The 25,529-nt window shown below is 43.4% G+C and overlaps 1 protein-coding gene across 5 annotated transcripts in view; it reads right to left on the minus strand.

Moving 5' to 3' along the window:
• The window catches only part of frem1a (Fras1 related extracellular matrix 1a), a 337,163-nt gene that overhangs the window by 7,856 nt on the left and 303,778 nt on the right, over nt 1-25,529 (minus strand). For 3 of the 5 annotated variants that reach the window (XM_067983689.1, XM_067983685.1, XM_067983686.1), the window contains 3 exons: nt 13,715-13,846; nt 2,498-2,613; nt 1,665-1,750 (listed from right to left, as the gene is read on the minus strand). In XM_067983689.1, the coding sequence (XP_067839790.1) occupies nt 1,665-1,750; nt 2,498-2,613; nt 13,715-13,846 (334 nt within the window). The remainder of the gene's footprint in view (nt 1-1,664; nt 1,751-2,497; nt 2,614-13,714; nt 13,847-25,529) is intronic. The other 2 variants (XM_067983690.1, XM_067983688.1) reach the window with 1 other exon arrangement.

Below are 25,529 nucleotides of genomic sequence, written 5' to 3' on the forward strand. Positions count from 1 at the left end.
TCAGGAGTGTGATGGAATATTCTCCACTTGCCTGGATGAGTGCAGCTCCAACAACACTCAAGAAGCGTGACACCATCCAGGACAAAGCAGCCCGCTTGATTGGCACCCCATCCACCACCCTAAACATTCACTCCCTTCAGCACCGGCGCACTGTGGCTTCAGTGTGCACCATCCACAGGATGCACTGCAGCAACTCGCCAAGGCTTCTTCGACAGCATCTCCCAAACCCGCGACCTCTACCACCTAGAAGGACAAGAGCAGCAGGCACATGGGAACAACACCACCTGCACGTTCCCCTCCAAGTCACACACCATCCCGACTTGGAAATATATCGCCGTTCCTTCATCGTCGCTGGGTCAAAATCCTACCTAGCAGCACTGTGGGAGATCCTTCACCACACGGACTGCAGCGGTTCAAGGAGGCGGCTCACCACCACCTTCTCAAGGGCAATAAATGCTGGCCTTGACAGTGACGCCCACATCTCATGAACGAATAATAAAAAAAGGCCACAGCTTGAGTACTGCGTACAGTTCTGGTCACCACATTACAGGAAAGATGGAATTGCACTAGAGAGGGTACAGAGGAGATTTACGAGGTTGTTGCCAGGGCTGGAGAATTTTAGCTATGAGAAAAGATTGGATAAGTTGGGGTTGCTTTCTTTGAAACTAAGGAGGCTGAGGGGAGATTTAATTGAAGTGTATAAAATTATGAGGGGACTAGATAGAGTGGATAGAGAGGACCTGTTTCTCTTAGCAGAGGGGTCAATGACCAGGGGGCAAAGATTTAAAGTAATTGGTAGAAGGATTAGAGGGGAGCTGAGGAGAAATATTTTCACCCAGAGGGTGGTGGGGGTCTGGAACTCACTGTCTGAAAGGGTGGTAGAGGCAGAAACCCTCAACTCATTTAAAAAGTACTTTGAAGTGCCATAACCTACAGGGCTACGGACCAAGTGCTGGAAAGTGGGATTAAGCTGGATAGCTCGTTCTCGGCTGGCACTGACACGATGGGCTGAATGGCCTCCTTCTGTGATAAAAGTCTGTTATTACCGCACTGGGGAATCTTCTGGTAGGCCCAGTTCCTAGAGCAACCAGGCACATCCTGATCTGAAAACTTTACTGGTACGCTGCCATATTGGCGGTAGAACATGTTAGCCCTGAAAATATGAAGGGGCTCTCCTGGTTCCCCACAACTCCAACGGCAGTGAGGAAGAATCCAGGTCTTTCATAGTTAAAGGGTTTTTTCTATTTCATTTGTTATAAAAAAACTAAAATAGAAATGAATAAGTTAGCATCAGGAAGCATGATGTTGCCATCTCATCGCCCATGACATCATTGCTCCATCCCCCCTGTAATTAACATTCGTACCCCTCCAGTTTCTTAACTGAAGATTGAATTGCGGGGGGGGGATGGTGAGGGGGGGGGGAATGGAGGAATGGGATTGACTATGTGATTGATTTTAATCATTGGACCAGTCAGTGTAGTCCAGATGCTCCAGCAGACAGTAAAATAGTGCAGCCATGAACCCATGTCATTTATAACCTTTCAACAATTCCTTATCTCAGTTAGCTGGTGATGAGAAAATATGAACTCATGATTCATACACAAAATTATAGCACATTAACATCCACAAATTGCCAATTTCACTCAGAAAAGGAATACACGTACCAATCCAGAAGGGGCGCCTTCCACTGAAGTCCCACAGCCACTCCATGTCCTCTTTTGAGACGATACTCACAAGGTTGCCATGATGCCTGTGGAGACAGTGGAACATTTTGTTCTTTGATTTAAGGCTCAGATGGAAGTCCTCACCCGAACATTAACTATGCATTAAAATTCAAACCAGGAAATTTGGTTCTGGTTACATTGATTGGAATGACACCAGCTTTTAACTGGCCTTGGCTCCAGTGATGGCAGTAAAAGATGAGAACTAGATGGCTGGTTACTTTTACCACTGATACCTAGCAGTGAAGGGAGTGGAATCAGATACCAGGTGGTACACAAATGTATCACTTTGCTTTAGGTTGGGAATTGATTTACTAACACTGGGACCATCACTCCTGGAGCTGGTCATCAGCAAAAGCTATTCCATGAAGTAAAATTCAGGTATTGTTTCTTTTTCCAGATCTCTATAGCTGTAGACTGCAACTTAGAACATGCAGAAATAGTTCACAAGCTCAGCAGGTTTTTGAGGCACAGGCCTTTTTGGATTGAATCTGCCACTTTTGCTGCTGTGTCTCGGCCGCTCTTCCACTGCCCATCTCAATAGTAGAAAATTAAAGAAGTGATGAGATAAATGGGCGTATGCAAATACACTGCTATTTCTCAATTTCAAAGTGATCCTGAGATGCAGTGGTCCAAATTAGTACTTTTCAAATAAACCCTCAATGGTCCATTTTAGTTCAAATAATTCTATCGAGTGCTAATTTCTGCTGAACATAATTATCCAAATAATACAATTAAACTAATATGAATTAATAACCATTCACATTAAGTCTTACATTTCCTTGCAGGCTCGAGCTGCTCCAGTCCAGGTTGCCTTGTGTTCAGTGTTCAGATAATAGCAATGATTGTCATGGTAAGTCCACCCAGGAGGGCATTTTTTGGCACTTATCTCCTGAAATTAAAAAAAAAATTGCTTGTACATATTAATTCTTTTGGTGCACGAGAGGTCTATGCTCTGTACTCTGATATCAGTTCATCAGTTCATGGAATACTGCTCCACAAAGTCAAATCTACTGCAGGAAGACAATAACATTCCTGTTTAATATATTGACTTGTGAAAGCACCCTCAAGTGCCTATGTCAAATTGGTGAAAGGGTGGGGATGGTGAGAGTTTAGTTGCAAATTTGGTGTTCCTGGAAGGGAGTAATGAGAGGATTGAGAATGACGTAGGCGCTAAGCTCTGGAATTCCCTCCCTAAATCTCTCTGCCTCTCTCTTCTCTTTAAGATGCCCCATAAAACCTACCTCTTTGACCAGTCCTAATAACTCATGTGGCTCAGTGTCAAATTTTATTTGATAATGCGCCTGTGAAGCGCTTTGGGATGTTTTACTGCATTAAAGACGCTATATAAATGCAAGTTGTTGTTGTTGATACATTTCCATCTCTGTGACTAGTGAAAGCACCAAGTGCTCCCAGATCAGATATCACTCAACTTCACAGGCTTGATGGGCTTATGGCTCCTGTAACACCACTGCAATACTGGGACAGATATACTGTAACTGGGAGAATTGATACCATTAGTGATATGACCAGCAGCAGTGTTCCCTGTCAAGCAAAGCAGCAACCATGCAAGTACGAAATTGGATTCGAGATCAGAAGTACTGACAACCTTACTGCAGGACCACACTCCCTTCTTGAATGTCTGGGTGTAACCACCCCCTTCCCCCTGCAGCAAGGAAGCAAACAGGAAGTTTGGTCACAGTCCATTATTATCACCACTACTCAAGGGAAAATCAAGGCGCCACTGGCAGTAACACACTCCCAGATATATTGGGATTCCGACAAATAAAAGGAAAACTGGGCAGGATGCAGACATTGGCAGGAAAATTACTAATCTAAAGAGCTTCACACTATCGTTTATTATAGACTGCTTATAAAATGGGCTTTGGAGCTCTCGGGAGAAATATTTAGTTTATTTATTTATTCCAATTTTAAAATAAATAAATAATCTAATGATAGACTGAGTCACTTCCAGTTAATGTAATTTTTAACAATTTAAAGCGAAGTTAGAGACTGCCTACACGAGCAGCTTGCCTTTGTTTTTTGATGTGGATCTATTAGAGGAATTGTCAGCATCCATACGGATCAGTGTGTTGAAATTATGTGGGAAAATTATGGAAACACACCCACCAGTGGGAAAATTATGGAATCATATCCACCAGTGAGATGTGCTCCAATCCACTGCAACCTGCTAATGGAGTTCAGAATGTAATTCCTCAGTAAAACTCCCTTTCCTTTATTCCAACATGCCTCAGCTCCAACCTCAAGAGCCCCCGCAAAGTACCAGTGTGGCGTTACAAATGCAGGTCTTGCCTTCGATATTCTTTCAGTACAGTGCTTCTTACATTTAGGGGTGTGTCCATACTGCCCAATCTAACTATACGATAGTGTACTCTAAGAGTGTAACAATAATAAAGTCTTGTGATCTGAAGTGGATATTCATGACTTTCGCACTTGTAATTTCTCAATTTCTCTGAAGGTGACCAAAATAAAACACTTGGTGAGACAAGATCAGGACAAATCAGCTGCTTTATTTCACAACACATCAACATATAGAGCAACAGTTCTTATAAAATTCACTTATTTCAATCAGTACAATTTAACTTTGTGTATTAATACAAAATACAGAACACGCCATGCTTCCCAACATCAGTGAGCCATCTTACCTGACATCACGGAGAGGGTGCAGAACATTCTGCGGGGGGAAGGGGAACAGCCAGAGTCATGGTCCATGTGGGTTCCAAAAACATAGGAAAGGAAAGGGATGAGGTCCTGCGGTCAGAGTTTCAGGTGCTGGGGAGGAAGTTAAAAAGCAGAACCTCAAAGGTAGCAATCTCTGGATTACCCCCAGTGAGTACAGAAATAGGAAGATAAGGCAGGGTAATGCCCGGCAAGCAACACGGTGCAAGTGGGAGGGCTTCAGATTTTTAGGGTATTGGGACCAGTACTGGGGCAGAAGGGACCTGTTCAAGACAGATGGTTTGCACCTCAACAGAGCTGGGACCAATGTCCTCTAGTGCTGTGGGGGAGGGTTTAAACTAATTTGGCAGGGGGATGGGCACCAGGATGTAGCATTAGAAAGGAGAAACAAGCTGCACAAGGATTGGGAGAGACAGATAGCACTAGAGTAAGAAATAGTGCAGTATTACGTGGGATCAGACTGAGAGAGAATACGAGAAGGTCAAAGATAGCTTTAAAGTGCATTTGTGTAAAAGCATGAAGTGTGGAAAATAAGGTTGGTGAGATGTAGGCGCAAATAGCCACATGGGAATACGATGTCGTGCTGATAACGGAGACCTGGCTCAAAAAAGGGCAGGACAGGGTTCTAAATATTCCTGGATACAAGGTGATCAGGAAAGATAGGGAAGGAAAAAAAGGAGGGGGGGGGCAGTATTGATTAAGGAGAATATTGCAATGCTGGAGAGAGAGGAGGTCAAAGACAGAATCTATTTGGTTAGAGTTGAGAAACAATAGAGGCGCCATGACACTACTGGGTGTATTCTATAGACCACCAACTAGTGGAGAGGATATCATAGAATCATAGAAAGGTTACAGCACAGAAGGAGGCCATTCGGCCCATCGAGTCCACGCTGGCTCTATGCAAGAGCAATCCAGCTAGTCCCACTCCCCCGCCTCATTCCCGTAGCCCTGCAATTTTTTTCCTTTATGAGTACTTATCCAGTTCCCTTTTGAAGGCCATGATTGAATCTGCCTCCACCATCCCCTCGGGCAGTGCATTCCAGATCCTAACCACTCGTTGTGTAAAAAAGTTTTTCCTCATGTCACCTTTGGTTCTTTTGCCAATCACCTTAAATCTAAGTCCTCTGGTTCTTGACCCTTCCGCCAATGGGAACAGTTTCTCTCTATCCCTTCATGATTTGGAATTTTTTTTTATTCGTTCATGGGATGTGGGCGTCGCTGGCGAGGCCAGCATTTATTGTCTATCCCTAATTGCCCTTGAGAAGGTGGTGGTGAGCCGCCTTCTTGAACCGCTGCAGTCCGTGTGGTGAAGGTTCTCCCACAGTGCTGTTAGGAAGGGAGTTCCAGGATTTTATTCCAGCGACAATGAAGGAACGGCGATATATTTCCAAGTCGGGATGGTGTGTGACTTGGAGGGGAACGTGCAGGTGGTGTTGTTCCCATGTGCCTGCTGCTCTTGTCCTTCTAGGTGGTAGAGGTTGCGGGTTTGGGAGGTGCTGTCGAAGAAGCCTTGGCGAGTTGCTGCAGTGCATCCTGTGGATGGTGCACACTGCAGCCACAGTGCGCCGGTGGTGAAGGGAGTGAATGTTTAGGGTGGTGGATGGGGTGCCAATCAAGCGGGCTGCTTTATCTTGGATGGTATCGAGCTTCTTGAGTGTTGTTGGAGCTGCACTCATCCAAGCAAGTGGAGAGTATTCCATCACATTCCTGACTTGTGCCTTGTAGATGGTGGAAAGGCTTTGGGGAGTCAGGAGATGAGTCACTCGCTGCAGAATACCCAGCCTCTGACCTGCTCTTGTAGCCACAGTATTTATATGGCTGGTCCAGTTAAGTTTCTGGTCAATGGTGACCCCCAGGATGTTGATGGTGGGGGATTCGGCGATGTTGGAGATGGTCATTGCCTGGCACTTATCTGGCGCGAATGTTACTTGCCACTTATGAGCCCAAGCCTGGATGTTGTCCAGGTCTTGCTGCATGCGGACTCAGACTGCTTCATTATTTGAGGGGTTGCGAATGGAACTGAACACTGTGCAATCATCAGCGAACATCCCCATTTCTGACCTTATGATGGAGGGAAGGTCATTGATGAAGCAGCTGAAGATGGTTGGGCCTAGGACGCTGCCTTGAGGAACTCCTGCAGCAATGTCCTGGGGCTGAGGTGATTGGCCTCCAACAACTACTACCATCTTCCTTTGCGCTAGGTATGACTCCAGCCACTGGAGAGTTTTCCCCCTGATTCCCATTGACTTCAATTTTACTAGGGCTCCTTGGTGCCATACTCGGTCAAATGCTGCCTTGATGTCAAGGGCAGTCACTTTCACCTCACCTCTGGAATTCAGCTCTTTTGTCCATGATTGGACCAAGGCTGTAATGAGGTCTGGAGCCGAGTGGTCCTGGCGGAACCTAAACTGAGCATCGGTGAGCAGCTTATTGGTGAGTAAGTGCCGCTTGATAGCACTGTTGACGACACCTTCCATCACTTTGCTGATGATTGAGAGTAGACTGATGGGGCGGTAACTGGCCGGATTGGATTTGTCCTGCTTTTTGTGGACAGGACATACCTGGGCAATTTTCCACATTGTCGGGTGATGCCAGTGTTGCAGCTGTACTGGAACAGCTTGGCTCGAGGTGCAGCTAGTTCTGGAGCACAAGGCTTCAGCACTGCAGCTGGGATGTTGTCGGGCCCATAGCCTTTGCTATATCCAGTGCACTCAGCCATTTCTTGATATCACGTGGAGTGAATCGAATTGGCTGAAGACTGGCTACTGTGATGGTGGGGATATCGGGAGGAGGCCGAGATGGATCATCCACTCGGGACCTCTGGCTAAAGATAGGAATACCTCTATCAAATCTCCTCTCAATCTTCTCTGTTCCAAGGAGAACAACCCCAGCTTCTCCAGTCTATCCAAGTAACTAAAGCCCCATATCCCTGGAATCATTCTAGTAAATATCTTCTGCACCCTCTCTAAGGCCTTCACATCTTTCCGAAAGTGCGGTGCCCAGAACTGGACACAAAACTTCAATTGTGGCCGAACCAGTGTTTTATTAAGGTTCATCATGAATTCCATACTTTTTGCTCTATGTCTCTATTTATAAAGCCCAGAGTCCCGTATGCCTTTTTCGCCACTTTCTCAACCTGCCCTTCCAACCTCAACAATTTGTGCACATATACCCCCAGATCTCTCTGTTCCAGTACCCCTTTTAGAGTTGTGCCCTCTAGTTTATATTGCCTCTCCTCATTCTTCCTACTGAAATGTATCACTTCGCATTTTTCTGCGTTAAATTTCATCTGTCACGTGTCCACCCATGCCACCAGCCTGTCTATATCCTCTTGAAGTCTATCACTATCCTCCTCACTGTTTACTACACTTCCAAGTTTTGTTTCATCTGCAAATTGGGAATTTGTGCCCTGTACACCCAAGTCCAAGTCATTAATATATATCAAGAAAAGCAGTGGTCCCAGCACCGACCCCTGGGGAACACCACTGTACACCTCCCTCCAGTCCGAAAAACAACCGTTCACCACTACTCTCTGCTTCCTGTCCCTTGGCCAATTCTGTATCCATGTTGCTACTGCCCCTTTTATTTCATGGGCCGCAATCTTGATGATAAACCTACCGTGCGGCACTTTACCAAACGCCTTTCTAAAGTCCATATACACCACATCAGCTGCATTGCCCCCATCTACCCTCTCTGTTACCTCATCAAAAAACTCTATCAGGTTAGTTAAACACAATTTGCCTTTAACAAATCTGTGCTGGCTTTCCCTAATCAATCCACAGTCATCTAAGTGACTATTAATTCTGTCCTGAATTATCATTTCTAAAAGTTTCCCCACCACTGAGGTTAAACTGACTGGGTTGCTGGGTTTATCCTTGCACTTTTTTTTGAACACGAGTGTAACATCTGCAATTCTCCAGTCCTCCAGCACCACCCCTGTATCTCCGGATGTTTGGAAGATTATGGCCAGTACCTCCGCAATTTCCACCCTTACTTCTCTCAGCAACCGAGGATGCATCCCATCTGGACCGGGTGACTTATCTACTTGAAGTACAACTAGCCTTTCAAGTACCTCTTCTTTATTTTTAGCCTATCCAGTATCTCAACTATATCTTCCTTCACTGAGACTCTGGCAGCATCTTCTTCCTTGGTAAAGATAGATGTAAAGTACTCATTTAGTATCTCGGCCATCCCCTCTGCCTCCATGAGTAGATCTCCTTTATGGTCCCTAATTGGCCCCACCTCTCCTCTTACTACCCATTTACTGTTTACATGCCGGTAGAAGACTTTTGGATTCTCTTTTATGTTGGCCGCCGGTCTACTCTCATACTCTCTCTTTGCCCCTTTTATTTTCTTTTTCACTTCTTCTCTGAACTTTCTATATTCTGCCTGGTTCTCACTTGTGTTATCAACCTGACACCTGTCACACGCCCCTTTTTTCCATTTCATCTTATTCTCTATCTCTTTTGTATATAGAGGAGCAAATTTGCAGGGAAATTACAAAGAGGTGCAAGAACTATAGGGTAGTGATAATGAGGGCCTTCAATTATCCTAATATAAACTGGGACAGTAACAATGTAAAGGGCAAAGAGGGGGAGGAATTTCTGAAGTGTGTTCAGGAGAACTTTCTTGATCAGTATGTTTTCGGCCCAACGAGGAAGGAGGCATTGCTGGATCTCGTTCTGGGAAATGAGGTGGGTTAAATGGAGCAAGTGTCATGGGGGGTACATTTAGGGAACAGTGATCATAGTATCATAAGGTTTAGATTAATTATGGAAAAGGACAAGGAGCAATCTAATTAAAAATATTTAATTGGAGGAGGGCCAATTTCATTGGGTTGAGAACGGATCTGGATCGGGTAAATTGGAATCAAAGATTGGCAGGCAAAGTAGTAAGCAAACAATGGGCGGCCTTTAAAGAGGAGATTGTTCAGATACAATCGAGGTACAGTCCCACGAGGAGGAAAGGTAGGGCAAACAAAGCCAGAGCTACCTGGATGATGAAAAAGGTAGAGAGGAAGATGAAGCAGAAAAAAGGGGCATATGACAGATGTCAGGTTGATAATACATGTGAGAAGCAGGCTGAATATGGAAAGTTCAGAGGAGAAGTGAAAAAGGAAATAAGGGGGGCAAAGAGAGAGTATGAGACTAGACTGGCGAGTAACATAAAAGGGGATCCAAAAGTCTCCTATAGGCATATAAATAGTAAACAGGTAGTAAGAGGAGGTGTAGGGCCAATTAGGGACCAAAAAGGAGATCTACGCATCTGTCTTTACCAAGGAAGAAGGTGTTGCCAAAGTCACAGTAAAAGAGGAGGTATTTGAGATACTGGATGGGCTAAAAATTGATGAAGAGGAGGTACGAGAAACGCTGGCTATACTTAAATTAGATAAGTCATCTGGTCCGGATGGGATGCATCCTAGGTTGCTGAGGGAAGTAAGGGTGGAAATTGCAGAGGTGCTGGCCATAATCTTCCAATCCTCCTTAGATACGGGGGTGGTGCCAGAGGACTGGAGAATTGCAAATGATGCACCCTTGTTCAAAAAAGGGTGTAAGGATAAACCCAGCAACTACAGGCCAGTCAGTTTAACCTCAGTGGTGGGGAAGTCTTTAGAAACGGTAAGCCGGGACAAAATTAATACTCACTTAGACAGGTGTGGATTAATAAAGGAAAGCCAGCAAATCGTATTTAACTAACTTGATTGAGTTTTTTGATGAGGTAACAGAGAGGATTGATGAGGGCAATGCGGTTGATGTGTATATGGACTTTTAAAAGGTGTTTTTCGGACTGGAGGAAGGTAGACAGTGGTGTACCCCAGGGGTCAGTTCGAGGACTACTGCTTTCTTTGATATATATTGGGTGTACAGGGCACAATTTCAAAATTTGCAGATGACAAAACTTGGAAGTGTAGTAAACAGTGAGGAGGATAGTGTTAATTGTATCCATGTGATTTATATCAATTATTGTTAATTGTATTCAGATGGTGTGTATCAATTGGGGCTCTCTTTGTATCCAAATATGAGAGCTTATCTAGGGTGTGGTGTGTACATTGTGGATCTCTGTGAATAAAGGCTTGGAAGCAACTGAAGACCAGGCTCTAGTATTCTATCCTTCACTACCCGGCTATCCAGTTTACAACAGATAGTAATAGACTTCAAGAGGGCATAGACAGGCAGGTGGAATGGGCAGACACATGGCAGATGAAATTTAACGCAGAGAAATGCGAAGTGATACATTTTGTCTGGAAGATTGAGGAGAGGCAATGTAAACTAAATGGTACAATTCTAAAGGGAGGGCAGGAACAAAGAGACCTGGGGGCATATTGCACAAATCTTTGAAGGTGGCAGGACAGGTTGAGAAATCGATTAAAAAAACATAGGGGATCCTGGGCTTTATAAATAGAAGCATTGAGTTCAAAAGCAAGCAAATTATGCTGAACCTTTCTTAAACACTGATTCTGCCACAACTGGAGTATTGTGTCCAATTCTGGGCACCGCACTTTAGGAAGGATGTGAAGACCTTAGAGAGGGTGCACAAAAGATTTACTCGAATGGTTCCAGGAATGAGGGACTTCAGTTACATGGAGAGACTGGAGAAGCTGGGGTTGTTCTCCTTAGAGCAGAGAAGGTTAAGAGAAGATTTGATTGTTCAAAATCATGAAGGGTTTAGACAAAGTAAATAAAGAGAAACTGTCCCCACTGGCGGAAGTGTTGAGATCCAAAGGACCAGATTAAAGGTGATTAGCAAAAGAACCAAAGGCGACATGAGGATAAACGTTTTTACGCAGCAAGTAGTTAGTATCTGGAATGCGTTGCCTGAAAGAGTGGTCGAAGCAGATTCAATCATAGCTTTCAAAAAGGAATTGGATAAACACTTGAAGGGAAAAAATTTGCAGGGCTACGGGGAAAGAGTGGGAGAATGGGACCAACTGGATTGCTCTTACAAAGAGCTGGCATGGGCTCGATGGGCCGAATGGCCTCCTTCTGTGCTGTAACCATTCTACGATTCTAAACAAGATGACTGTTAACCCGTCCTCCAGAATTTCTAACCTCTTAGTCAAAAGGAAAAACGGAAGAGATTAGCAAAAGTAGGCGTCTAATGAGACCTTTACGTAATTAAGATTAGTAAAGAAAAAGTACTGGAGAAATTGATGGGACTAAAAGACGACAAATCCCCTGGACCTGATGGAGAGGTGGCTGCAGAGACAGTGGATGCATTGGTTTTGATCTTCCAGAATTGTCTAGATCCTAGAACAGTCCCCGTGGATTGGAAGGTTGCAAATGTAACCTTGCTATTCAAGAAAGGATGGAGAGAGAAAACAGGGAAACACAGACCAGTTAGCCTGACATCAGTAGTAGGGAAAACACTAGAATCTATTACTGGGGATGTAGTATCAGGGCACTTAGAAAATCATAATATGATTAGGCAGAGTCAACACAGTTTTATGAAAGGGAAACCGTGTTTGACAAATCTATTCAGAGTTTTTTGAAGGTGTAACGCATAGAGTTGATAAAGGGGAACCAGTTGGATTTTCAAAAGGTATTTGATAAGGTGCCACACAAGAGGTTGTCACACAAGATTAGGTCTCATGGGATTGGGGGTAATATATTAGCATGGATTGAGGATTGCTTGATGAACAGAAAACAGAGAGTTTGTATAAACGGGCCATTTTCGGATTAGCAGGTTGTAAGCATTGGGGTGCCGCAGGGATCAGAGCATGGGTCTCAGCTGTTCACAATATATATCAATGACTTAGATTAGGGGACCTAGTGTAATGTATCCAAGTTTGCTGTAGGTGGGAAAGTAAGTTGTGAGGAGGACGCAAAGAGTCTGCAAAAGGATATAGACAGGTTAAGTGAGTGGACAAGAAGATGGCAGATGGAATATAATATGGGGAAATGTGAGGTTATTCACTTTGGTAGGAAGAATAGAAAAACAGAATTTTTTTAAATGATGAGAAACTATTAAATGTTGGTAGTCAGAGAGATTTGGGTGTCCTTGTACATGTATCACAGAAAGTTAACATCCAAATACAGCAAGCAATTAGGAAGGCAAATGGTATGTTAGCCTTTATTGCAAAGGGGTTGGAGTATAAGAGTAAGTAGGTCTAACTACAATTATATAGGACTCTGATGAGACAGACCATACCTGGGGTACTGTGTACAATTTTGGTCTCCTTATCTAAGGAAGAATCTTCTTGCCTTGGGGGGGGGGGGGCGGGGGGTACAATGAAGTTTCACTACATTAATTCCTGGGATGAGAGGGTTTCCTATGAGGAGAGGTTGAGTAGAATGGGCCCAAACTCTGGAGTTTAGAAGAATGAGAGGTGATCTTATTGAAATGTATAAAATTATTAGACGACTTGACAGGGTAGATGCTGAGAGGTTGTTTCCCCTGGCTCGAGAGTCCAGAACTAGGGGACATATTCTCAGGATAAGGGGTCGGCCGTTTAGGATAGGGATGAGGAAAAATTTCTTCACTCAGAGGGTTGTGAATCTTTGGAATTCTCTACCCCAGAGGGCTGTGGACATTCATTCGTTGAGTATATTCAAGACTGAGATTGATAGATTTTTGGACACTAAGGGAATCAAGGGATCTGGGGATTGGGCGGGAAAGTGGAGTTGAGATAGAAGATCAGCCATGATCTTATTGAATGGCGGAGCAGGCTCGAGGGGCTGTATGGCCCACTCCTGCTCCTATTTCTTATGTTCTTAGTCTTGGCTAGGCCTGACTGCCTCAGAGTTTTGTGTTTCAAAAACCTGGCTGCCTTTGCAGCCTTAGCTGAACCTGACTGTCTGCCTGTGTCTGTCTCTGTGTTTTAAGTCCCCGTGGTCACGGTCAGAAAGGGATCAAAAACTTTTGAATAGAATGGATGTGAGGAGTTTAATGATTGCCCAGATAGAATAATGAATTGCTTATTATTTTCAGTCTATGGGGAAACAACAACTATGCTTTAGAACACATTTAAAAGTAACTCTATTTCCAAAACATTCTGTGGAAAATGGACAAAATGGGTGAATTCCCACCGTTGTTCTCCCACTCGTGCATTGTAACTTTGGTGAAAGAGCCACAAAAACCCGAGAAAAATGGTATAAACAGCCAAGTTAGGGACCGTTTTGTGCTATAGAACCATGCCCACTAGGAACTGGTTTGTGATTTCCCAAATAATTTCCCATAGGAGCCAATGGATGGAGGAGAGGCTGGATTTGAACCCAGATCTGTCTCTAACCCATTGTGCCACACTGTTCCTGAGGACTTTGTGTTAAGTGGAGCACTTGTGCTCTCTATCATACCTCAGTGGTTGGGTTCCAAGGCTTCCAAGAAATTCCATCACATCTAAGTAGCTTCTGATCACTTTGGTCAAAGTACAAGAGGCCTTTGCGGTCTGGAGTGCAGCGCTTTCTAAAAGCGGAAGCAGAATAATCCTATAAAGAAGACCAGAATCATCAATTCTCAATAAGTAAGACATGATTATTCCGAGGGGGTGATTTGTCACCAGTTGTGCTGGAAGAACTACCATAACAACGTAGAAGTCCCGTTTTAACTTTCTGCTTGTGAAAGATAACATGGAAATAAATGGACATTTAACAAACAATTTTTTCTTCATTGTTTGCAGGCCAGAACATTATAAATTACATACAAAGAATGACAACATGGGCCCAACCAGTTCATGTTGAGTTTATCTTCTACAGGAGAAGAAGTCCTAATCCCATGTGCCTGCTGTATTCCCATATCCCTTTATCCCCCTTTCCTTCAACCATCTATCCAACCTAGTCCTAAACGTTGACATGGTCTCTACTTCAATCACTAACTCCAGAGGTGCATTTTACAGCTTTATGAGAGCAAGGATTCGATGGGGGTAATTTTGACTGTGCGATAGTCAATGGAAATAAAAAGCGGGAGAGATGTAAAACGTTTTACACTATCGCACAAAGTCAAAATTACCCCCATCGAATCCTTGCTCTCATAAAGCTGTAAAATGCACCTCTGATGCAATCTTTTATAGAAAAAATGTTTTAAAGGAGAAATATTTTCAAAGAAACATCTTTTTGTGTGTTAACAAGTACACAATGTGCAAAGAACACATACACAAATGCACGGCGTTGGACTGAAATGCATTGTGAGGCTATTTGTACAGCCGTGTTAGTGTGCTGAAAATAACACATTGCAATTCTTCTCCCTTCCCAGATAAAAAAAATTATGCAGAAAATGCATCTTTAATCCAAACATTTTCCATGCTGCCAACAATTCTGATCTACTCATGAAGTCTCACATTCACACTTCACATGGGAAATGTAAACATGTGTTTCTACATGTTTCAATTTCATAAAGTCATAGAATCATATAGCACAAAAGGAGGCCATTCGGCCCATCGTGCTTGTGCCATGCTGGCTCTCTGAAACAGCTATCAATTTAGTTCCACTCCTCTGCTCTTTCCCCACAGCCCTGCAATTTTTTTCCTTTTTAAGTAAATATCTAATTCCCTTTTGAAAGCTACTGTTGAATCTGCTTCCACCGCCCTTTCAAGCAACGCATTCCAGATCATAACAACTTACTGAGTAAAAAAAAACTCCTCATCCCCCCCACTGGCTTTTTTTGCCAATTACCTTAAATCTGTGTCCTCTGGTTACCGACCCTCCTTCCACTGGAAACAGTTTCTCCCTATTTACTCGATCAAAACCCTTCATGATTTTGAACACCTCTATTAAATCTCCCCTTAACCTTCTTTGCTCTAAGGAGAACAATCTCAACTTCTCCAGTCTCTCCCCATAACTGAATTCTCTCATCCCTGGTACCATTCTGGTAAATCTCCTCTGCACTCTTGCCAAGGCCTTGACATACTTTCTAAAGTGTGGTGCTCAGAATTGGAAATAATACTCTAGCTGAGGTCTAACCAGTGATTTATAAAGGTTTATCATAACTTCCTTGCTTTTGTATTCTTTTTTATTAAAGCCAAGGATCCCATGTGCTTTTTTAACAGCCTAATCATCTTGTTCTGCCACCTTCAAAGATTTGTGAATGTTAACCCCCAGGTCTCTCTGTTCCTGCACCCATTTAAAATTGTACCATTTAGTTTATATTGTCTCTCCTCATTTTTTCTTCCAAAATATATAACTTCACACTTCCCTGCGTTAAATTTCATCTGCCATGTGTCTGCCCATTTCACCAGTCTGTCTATGTCCTCCTGAAGTCTGTTACTATCCTACTCACTGTTTACTAAATTTCCGAGTTTCATGTCATCCACAAACTTTGAAATTATGCCCTGTATACCCGAGTCCAGGTCATTAATTTATATCAACAAGATGTGGAGATGCCGGTGATGGACTGGGGTTGACAATTGTAAACAATTTTACAACACCAAGTTATAGTCCAGCAATTTTATTTTAAATTCACAAGCTTTCGGAGATTTTCTCCTTCCTCAGGCAAATGTTTCGAGATCTTGAAACATTTGCCTGAGGAAGGAGAAAATCTCCGAAAGCTTGTGAATTTAAAATAAAATTGCTGGACTATAACTTGGTGTTGTAAAATTGTTTACAATATATCAACAAGAGCAGTGGTCCTAATACCGACCCCTGGGGGACACCACTGTATACTTCCCTCCAGTCTGAAAAAGAGTTCACGACTACTCTCTGCCTTAGCCAATTTCATATCCACGCTGCCACTGCCCCTTTTGATCCCACCCACCCTCTATACACAGTGACTGGGAGACACACTCCCAATACCCACCTACCCTCTATACACAGTGACTGGGAGACACACTCCCAATACCCACCCTCTATACACAGTGACTGGGAGACACACTCCCAATACCCACCCACCCTCTATACACAGTGACTGGGAGACACACTCCCAATACCCACCCTCTATACACAGTGACTGGGAGACACACTCCCAATACCCACCCACCCTCTATACACAGTGACTGGGAGACACACTCCCAATACCCACCCACCCTCTATACACAGTGACTGGGAGACACACTCCCAATACCCACCCTCTATACACAGTGACTGGGAGACACACTCCCAATACCCACCCTCTATACACAGTGACTGGGAGACACACTCCCAATATCCACCCTCTATACACAGTGACTGGGAGACACACTCCCAATACCCACCCACCCTCTATACACAGTGACTGGGAGACACACTCCCAATACCCACCCACCCTCTATACACAGTGACTGGGAGACACACTCCCAATACCCACCCACCCTCTATACACAGTGACTGGGAGACACACTCCCAATACCCACCCACCCTCTATACACAGTGACTGGGAGGACAAAGATGGAACAAGAGCAAAAGTTCTAAAGCTGAGAAGTGATTTCGCAGAAGTGGACTGGAAACAGCTTCTTGAAGGTAAATCAGTGTCAGAGCAGTGGGAGGCATTCAAGGGGGAGATTCAAAGGGTTCAGAGTAAACATGTTCCCACAAAGATAAAGAGTGGGACGGCCAAATTTAGAGCCCCCTGGATGACAAGGAGCATACAGGGTAAGATATGGCGAAAAAGGGAAGCACAACACTGAGAGTTCAATACTGCATAAAGCCTAGAGGAGTACAGAAAGTACAGGAGGGAAATTAAAAAGGAAATTAGGAAAGCAAAGAGAGGGTATGATAAAATACTGGCAAGTTAAACTAAGGAAAACCCCAAAATGTTTTATAAATACATAAAGAGCAAGAGGATAACTAAGGAAAGAGTAGGGCCTACTGGAGACCAAAAAGGTAACCTATGTGTGGAGGTGGAAGATGTGGGTGTGGTTCTTAATGAATACTTGCGTCTCTCTTCACAAAAGAGAGTGATGATGCAGAGATTGTAGTTAAGGAAGAGAAGGAGTATGAAATATTGGATGGGATAAACATTGTGAGAGAAGAAGTATTAAGGGGTTTAGCATCTTTGAAAGTAGATAAATCGCCAGGCCCGGATGAAATATATCCCAGGATGTTAAGAGAAGCAAGGGAGGAAATAACGGAGGCTCTAACCATCATTTTCCAATCCTCCCTGGATACAGGCATGGTGCCGAAGGATTGCAGGACTGCTAACATTATACTGTTGTTTAAAAAGGGAGAAAGAGATAGACCGAGTAATTATAGGCTAGTCAGTCTAACCTTGGTGCTGGGCAAATTATTGGAATCAATTCTGAGGGACAGCATAAAACGTCATTTAGAAAGGCACGGAGTAATCAAGGACAGTCGGCATGGATTTGTTAAGGGAAGGTCGTGTCTGACTAACTTGATTGAATTTTTTGAGGAGGTAACAAGGAGGGTCGATGAGGGTAACGTGTTTGATAGGAACATAGGAACAGGAGTAGGCCATTCAGCCCCTCGTGCCTGCTCCGCCATTTGATAAGATCATGGCTGATCTGTGATCCAACTCCATATACCCGCCTTTGGTGTAGTGTACATGGATTTTAGCAAGACTTTCGACAAGGTCCCACATGGCAGATTGGTCAAAAAAGTAAAAGCTCATGGGATCCAAGGGAAAGTGGCAAGTTGGATCCAAAATTGGCTCAGTGGAAGGAAGCAAAGGGTAATAGTTGACGGGTGTTTTTGCGACTGGAAGGTTGTTTCCAGTGGGGTTCCGCAAGGCTCAGTACCAGGTCTCTTGCTTTTTTGGTGATTAATATATTAATGATTTGGACTTGAATGTGGGGGGCTTGATCAAGAAGTTTGCAGATGATACAAAAATTGGCTGTGTGGCTGATAATTAGGAGGAAAGCTGTAGACTGCAGGAAGATATCGATGGACTGGTCAGGTGGGCAGAAAAGCAGCAAACGGAATTCAATCCAGAGAAGTGTGAGGTAATGCATTTGGGGAGGGCAAACAAGGCAAGGGAGTACACAATAAATGGGAGGATACTGAGAGGTGTAGAGGAACAAAGGGACCTTGGAGTGCATGTCCACAGATCCCTGAAGGTAGCAGGACAGGTAGATAAGGTGGTTAAAAAGGCATACGGGATACTTTCCTTTATTTGCTGAGGAATAGAATATAAGAGCAGGGAGGTTATGCTCGAACTGTATAAAAAATTGGTTAGGCCACAGCTCGAGTACTGCGTACATTCTGGCCACCACATTACAGGAAAGATGTGATTGCACTAAGGAGGGTACAAAGGAGATTTACGAAGATGTTGCCAGGGCTGGAGAATTTTAGTGATGAGAAAAGATTGGATAGGCTGGGGTTGTTTTCTTTGGAACAAAGGAGGCTGAGGGGAGATTTAATTGAGGTGTATAAAATTATGATGGGACTGGATAGAGTGGATAAGGAGGACCTATTTTCCTTAGCAGAGGGGTCAGTGACCAGGGGACATAGATTGAAAATAATTGGTAGATAGATTAGAGGGGAGCTGAGGAGAATTTTTTTCACCCAGAGGGTGGTGGGGGTCTGGAACTCACTGCCTGAAAGGGTGGTAGAGGCAGAAACCCTCAACTCATTTTTGGATGTGCACCTGAAGTGCCGTAACCTACAGAGCCACAGACCAAGTGCTAGAAAGTGGAATTCAGCAGGACAGCTCTTTTTCGGCCAGCATGGGCTGAATGGCATCGTTCTGTGCCGTAACTTTCTATGATTCTATATCTCCCATTATCCACCTACCTTCTATATGCAGTTATGGCATTAGTAGAAAAGGATGATTATTTTAAGGGGTAAATCACATGTACTGCACCTCTGTACCCTTTATAACTTGCTGTTCCCGGCTGTAGGACTCTACGACTGGTGTCAAGAAAGGGGAATAATTGGAAACTCTATATGAGACTTAGGGTTCCATGTACATAGCTCATTAAAATGTCATGGACACAGAAAATAATGAAAAAGGCCAATGGAATCCTGGCCTTTATATCTAGAGGACTAGAATACAAGGGGGTAGAAGTTATGCTACAGACCCTGGTTAGACCACACCTAGAGTATTGTGTTCAGTTCTGGGCACTGCAACTTAGGAAGGATATATTAGCCTTGGAGGGAGTGCAGCGAGGATTTACTAGAATGATACCTGGACTCCAAGGGTTAAATTCCGAGGCGAGATTACACAAACTAGGGTTGTATTCCCTGGAATTTAGAAGATTGAGTGGTGATTTGATTGAAATTTTCAAGGTATGAAGGGGAACTGATAGGGTAGATCGAGAGAAACTATTTCCTCTGATTAGGGAGTTTAGGACTAGGGGGACATAGCCTAAAAATTAGGGCCAGGACTTTCAGGACTGAAATTAGGAAACACTTCTACACGCAAAGGGTAGTAGAAACTTGGAACTCTCTTCCGCAAATGGCAGTTGATGCCAACTCAAATGTTAATTTTAAATCTGAGACTGATAGATTTTTGTTAACCAAAGGTATTAAGGGATATGGGGCTAAGGCAGGTACATGGAGTTAGGTCACAGATCAGCCATGATCTCACTGAATGGCGGAACAGGCTCCAGGGGCTAAATGGCCTACTCTGTTCCTATGAAACCTGAAGCAGCACATTTTGACTGCTCATAATGGATAGAAAATCACTATCAATGCAGGAAAGTGACTGTTCTCATGTTTCTTGCAATATTTCTTTGTTGGCAACGAATCAGGAAGCGTCAGATAACAGCCTGGGCATTTTGCACTTCCTCCCTCCTCATGAGGAAATGCCCTTCCTCCACTGCAGGGCAGAATTGGGATATCCCAATGCAATGAGTCATAGGCATGAACAACTGAAAGGATCAAAAACAAGAAGAAAACCATCCCATGGTGCTTCAGAGAGGGGTAATGGACGCAAAACCAAAGAAAGGTGACCAAAAGCTGCGGTCAAAGAAGTGTGTTTGAAGGAGGGGAATCAAGCAGGAGAGGCATAGGAGTTGAGGCAGTGAATTCCAGAGATTGGGCCCTAAGTGACGAAGTGGCACGGCCACCATTGGTGAGGGAAGGTGGGGGGGGGGGTGCGGAGGACAAAAGTCAAGATATGGAGGAACAGAGAGTTCAGAGGAGGGAATTAAAGTACTGGAGGAGTTTACAAAGAAAGGGAGGAGTGAGACCATGAAGGGATTTAAACAGGAGGATGAGAATTTCAAATTTGAGGCATTGGGGGACCTGGAGCTAATGTAGATCAGCGTGGACAGAGGTGATTAGATAACAAGGACATGGTGGGGGATAAGATATGGGCAGCAGAGTTTTGGATGAGTTGGGAGTTTGTGGAGGTTGGAGGATGGGAAGCTGTTCAGGAGAGCATTGGAATAGTTGAGTCTGGTGGTAACAAAAACATGGATGAGGGTTTCAACAGCAGATGGGCTGAGGTAGGGGTGGAGGCGGTCGATGTAATGCAGAAATTAGACTTCCTTTATGTAGCACCTTATCGTGTCGCTCAGGAATGTATCAAAGTGCTTCATACACAATGAATTACTTTGAAATGAAGTGACTATTGCTATGTAGGCTGGCCTTGTAGCTTTAGGTAAATGTTATGAGGATGAAGACTCAGCCCAATGCTGAAAGTGCAAGGATTAATCAATTTGGTTCAGGATTCATGGCTTTCTGGAGACCTCTGAAAAGCTTTGGATTATCATAAACCTTTCATTTATTCATCTTGATTCAAAATAGACAAGTAATGAAATGTGCTGAAAGCAAAGTATCCAAATATTTACCCTCCTGTCTATGTCAAAAACAAAAAAAATTGTTCGCCAAATGCTTATTCATGAAGCCAGTGTCCCCTTAAAAGATACTAGAAGTAGAACATCATTACTGCGTTTACTTTTTTCTCTTTTAACACAGCATGAAGTGCTGAACACATAACCCAGATGTCGAAAAAAGCACTGCCATTTCAGAATCATAGGAACATAGGAACAGGAGTAGGCCATTCAGCCCCTTGTGCCTGCTCCGCCATTTGATAAGACCATGGCTGATCTGTGATCTAACTCCATATATCTGCCTTTGGCCCATATCTCCTAATACCTTTGGTTGCCAAAAAGCTATCTAGCTCACATTTAAATTTAGTAATTGAGCTAGTATCAATTGCCGTTTGCGGAAGAGAGTTCCAAACTTCTACCACCCTTTGTGTGCAGAAATGTTTTCTAATCTCACTCCTGAAAGGTCTGGCTCTAATTTTTAGACTGTGCCCCCTACTCCGAGAATCCCCAACCAGCGGAAATAGTTTCTCTCTATCCACCCTATCCGTTCCCCTTAATATCTTATAAACTTCGATCAGATCACCCCTTAACCTTCGAAACTCCAGAGAATACAACCCCAATTTGTGTAATCTCTCCTCGTAACTTAACCCTTGAAGTCCGGGTATCATTCTAGTAAACCTACGCTGCACTCCCTCCAAAGCCAATATGCTCACAGTACTCCAGGTGCGGTCTAACCAGGGTTTTGTATAGCTGCAGCATAACTTCTGCCCCCTTGTACTTCAGTCCTCTAGATATAAAGGCCAGCATTCCATTAGCCTTATTGATTATTTTCTGCACCTGTTCATGACACTTCAATGATCTATGTACCTGAACCCCTAAGTCCCTTTGGACATCCACTGTTTCTAAACTTTTTACCATTTAGAAAGTACCCTGTTCTATCCTTTTTTGGTCCAAAGTGGATGACCTCACATTTGTTTACATTGAATTCCATTTGCCACAGTTTTGCCCATTCACCTAATCTATCAATATCACTTTGTAATTTTATGTTTTCATCTACACTGCTCACAATGCCACCAATCTTTGTGTCATCAGCAAACTGAGATATGAGACTTTCTATGCCTTCATCTAAGTCGTTAATAAATATTGTGAATAAATGAGGCCCCAAGACAGATCCCTGCGGGACTCCACCAGTCACATCCTGCCAATGTGAGTACTTACTCATTATCCCTACTCTCCTCATTTTTTTCCTCTCTTAAAAAGACTACACACAACAGCAAAATTCTAGGCAACAACAATAACTTTCATTGATATAGCATCATTAAAACAGAAAAATGTAACAAGGGGAAGATTTAAACTAGAGTGGCAGGGGGATGGGAACCTGAGCGGGGAGTCAGAAGGGAATAAAATTGAGAGCAGCAAGAGAGGAGAAGACCCAGGGGAAATCTACAATACAAATAGTACAAACAGTTGTTCAAGAACAAGTGAAAGGGAAAAGCGTAGAGCAGCGGAAAGAAAGTGTACTTTAGGCACGACAGAAAAAATAAAAACTAGAAGGCGTGAGGCGATTAACCCAGCATCAAAGCTGTGGCAGGGGGTTGGGAACCTGAGCAGGGAGACAGAGGAAAGCGTGACAGGAAGGGACAGAAGGTATGGAGTAAAAGGTAAAGTGTTAAAAAAGGAAAAAGCAGGAACTAAGTGTCACAAAACATATTTGAAAGTTCTTTATCTGAATGCACGTAGCATTCATAACAAAATGGACGAGTTAACGGCACAAATAACTACGTATGGGTATGATCTTGTGGCCATTACAGAAACATGGCTGCAGGGTGACAACGACTGGGAATTAAATATGCCAGGGTATTTAACAATCAGGAAGGACAGGCAGGAAGGAAGGGGAGGTGGGGTGGCTATGTTAATAAAGGAAGGAATCACTGTAATACAGAGAAATGATATTGGGACAAAGGATCAGGATAATGAAACAGTTTGGGTAGAGATAAGGAATAATAAGGGGAAAAAAACAGTAGTGGGCGTAGTATATAGGCCTCCTAATAGTTGCAACTCTGCTGGAAGAAGTATTAATCAGGAAATAGTCGGGGCATGTAATAAGGGAACAGCTATAATTATGGGGGATTTTAACTATCATATTGACTGGACAAATCAAATTGGGCAGGGCAGCCTTGAGGAAGAGTTTATTGAGTGTATTAGGGATGGATTTCTTGAGCAGTATGTAACTGATCCTACAAGGGGGCAAGCAACCTTGGACCTGGTCCTGTGTAATGAGCCAGGATTAATTAATAATGTCCTAGTTAAGGATCCCCTTGGAATGAGTGACCATAACATGGTTACATTCCATATCCAATTAGAGGGTGAGAAGGTTGGTTCTCAAACAAGCGTACTGAGCTTGAATAAAGGAGACTATGATGGTATGAGAGCGGAATTGATTAAAGTGGACTGGGAAAATAGATTAAAGGGTAAGACGGTACATGAACAGTGGTGTTCATTCAAGGCGTTATTTTACAACTTTCAAAAAATATATATTCCACTGAGGAAAAAAGGGTGTAAAAGAAATGACAGCCATCCGTGGCTAAGTAAAGAAATTAAGGACAGTATCCGACTAAAAACAAGGACATATAAGGTAGCCAAACTTAGTGGGAGGATAGAAGATTGGGAATTCTTCAAAAGACAGCAAAAAGTAACTGAAGGATTGATTAAGAAAGGGAAGATTGATTATGAAAATAAATTAGCAAAAAATATAAAAACAGATAGCAAGATTTTCTATAGTTATACAAAAAGAAAAAGGGTAGCTAAGGCAAACGTAGGTCCCTTAGAGGATGAGACCGAGAAATTAATGGTGGGAAACATGGAAATGGCAAAAATGCTGAACAAATATTTTGTTTCAGTCTTTACGGTACAGGACACTAAAAATATCCCAACACTGGACAAACAGGGGGCTCTAGGGGGGGAGGAGCTAAATACGATTAAAATCACTAAGGAATTGGTACTCAGTAAAATAATGGGACTCAAGGCGGATAAATCCCCTGGACCTGATGGCTTATATCCGAGGGTCTTGAGGGAAGTGGCAGGAGGGATTGTGGATGCTTTGGTAATAATTTTCCAAAATTCTCTGGACTCGGCAAATGTCCCGGCAGATTGGAAAACTGCTAATGTAACACCCTTATTTAAAAAGGGTATTAGGCAGAAGGCTGGAAATTATAGACCAGTTAGCCTAACATCTGTGGTGGGTAAAATTTTGGAGTCTATTATTAAGGAGACAGTAGCGTAACATTTGGATAAACATAATTTAATAGGACAAAGTCAGCATGGCTTTACGAAGGGGAAGTCATGTCTGACAAATTTGCTTGAGTTCTTTGAGGACATAACGTACAGGGTGGATAAAGGGGAACCAGTGGACGTAGTGTATTTAGACTTCCAGAAGGCATTCGACAAGGTGCCACATAAAAGATTATTGCTCAAGATAAAGAATCACTGGATTGGGGGTAATATTCTGGCATGGGTGGAGGATTGGTTATCTAACAGGAAGCAGAGAGTTGGGATAAATGGTTTATTCTCGGACTGGCAACCAGTAGCCAGTGGTGTTCCGCAGGGGTCGGTGCTGGGTCCCCAACTCTTTACAATCTATATTAACGATTTGGAGGAGGGGACCGAGTGTAACATATCAAAGTTTGCAGATGATACAAAGATGGGAGGGAAAGTGAAGAGTGAGGAGGATATAAAAAACCTACAGGGGGATATAGACAGGCTGGGTGAGTGGGCGGAGATTTGGCAGATGCAATACAATATTGGAAAATGTGAGGTTATGCACTTTGGCAGGAAAAATCAGAGAGCAAGTTATTTTCTTAATGGCGAGAAACTGGAAAGTACTGCAGTACAAAGGGATCTGGGGGTCCTAGTGCAAGAAGATCAAAAAGTTAGTATGCAAGTGCAGCAGGTGATCAAGAAGGCCAACGGAATGTTGGCTTTTATTGCTCGGGGGATAGAATATAAAAACAGGGAGGTATTGCTGCAGTTATATAAGGTATTGGTGAGACCGCACCTGGAATACTGCATACAGTTTTGGTCTCCATACTTAAGAAAAGACATACTTGCTCTCGAGGCAGTACAAAGAAGGTTCACTCGGTTAATCCCGGGGATGAGGGGGTGGACATATGAGGAGAGGTTGAGTAGATTGGGACTCTACTCATTGGAGTTCAGAAGAATGAGAGGCGATCTTATTGAAACATATAAGATTGTGAAGGGGCTTGATCGGGTGGATGAGGTAAGGATGTTCCCAAAGATGGGTGAAACTAGAACTAGGGGGCATAATCTTAGAATAAGGGGCTGCTCTTTCAAAACTGAGATGAGGAGAAACTTCTTCACTCAGAGGGTAGTAGGTCTGTGGAATTTGCTGCCTCAGGAAGCTGTGGAAGCTACATCATTAAATAAATTTAAAACAGAAATAGACAGTTTCCTAGAAGTAAAGGGAATTAGGGGTTACGGGGAGCGGGCAGGAAATTGGACACGAATTTAGA

The sequence above is a fragment of the Heptranchias perlo genome, chromosome 4 (genome assembly GCF_035084215.1).
Source record: "Heptranchias perlo isolate sHepPer1 chromosome 4, sHepPer1.hap1, whole genome shotgun sequence".
Taxonomy (NCBI): Eukaryota; Metazoa; Chordata; class Chondrichthyes; order Hexanchiformes; family Hexanchidae; genus Heptranchias; species Heptranchias perlo.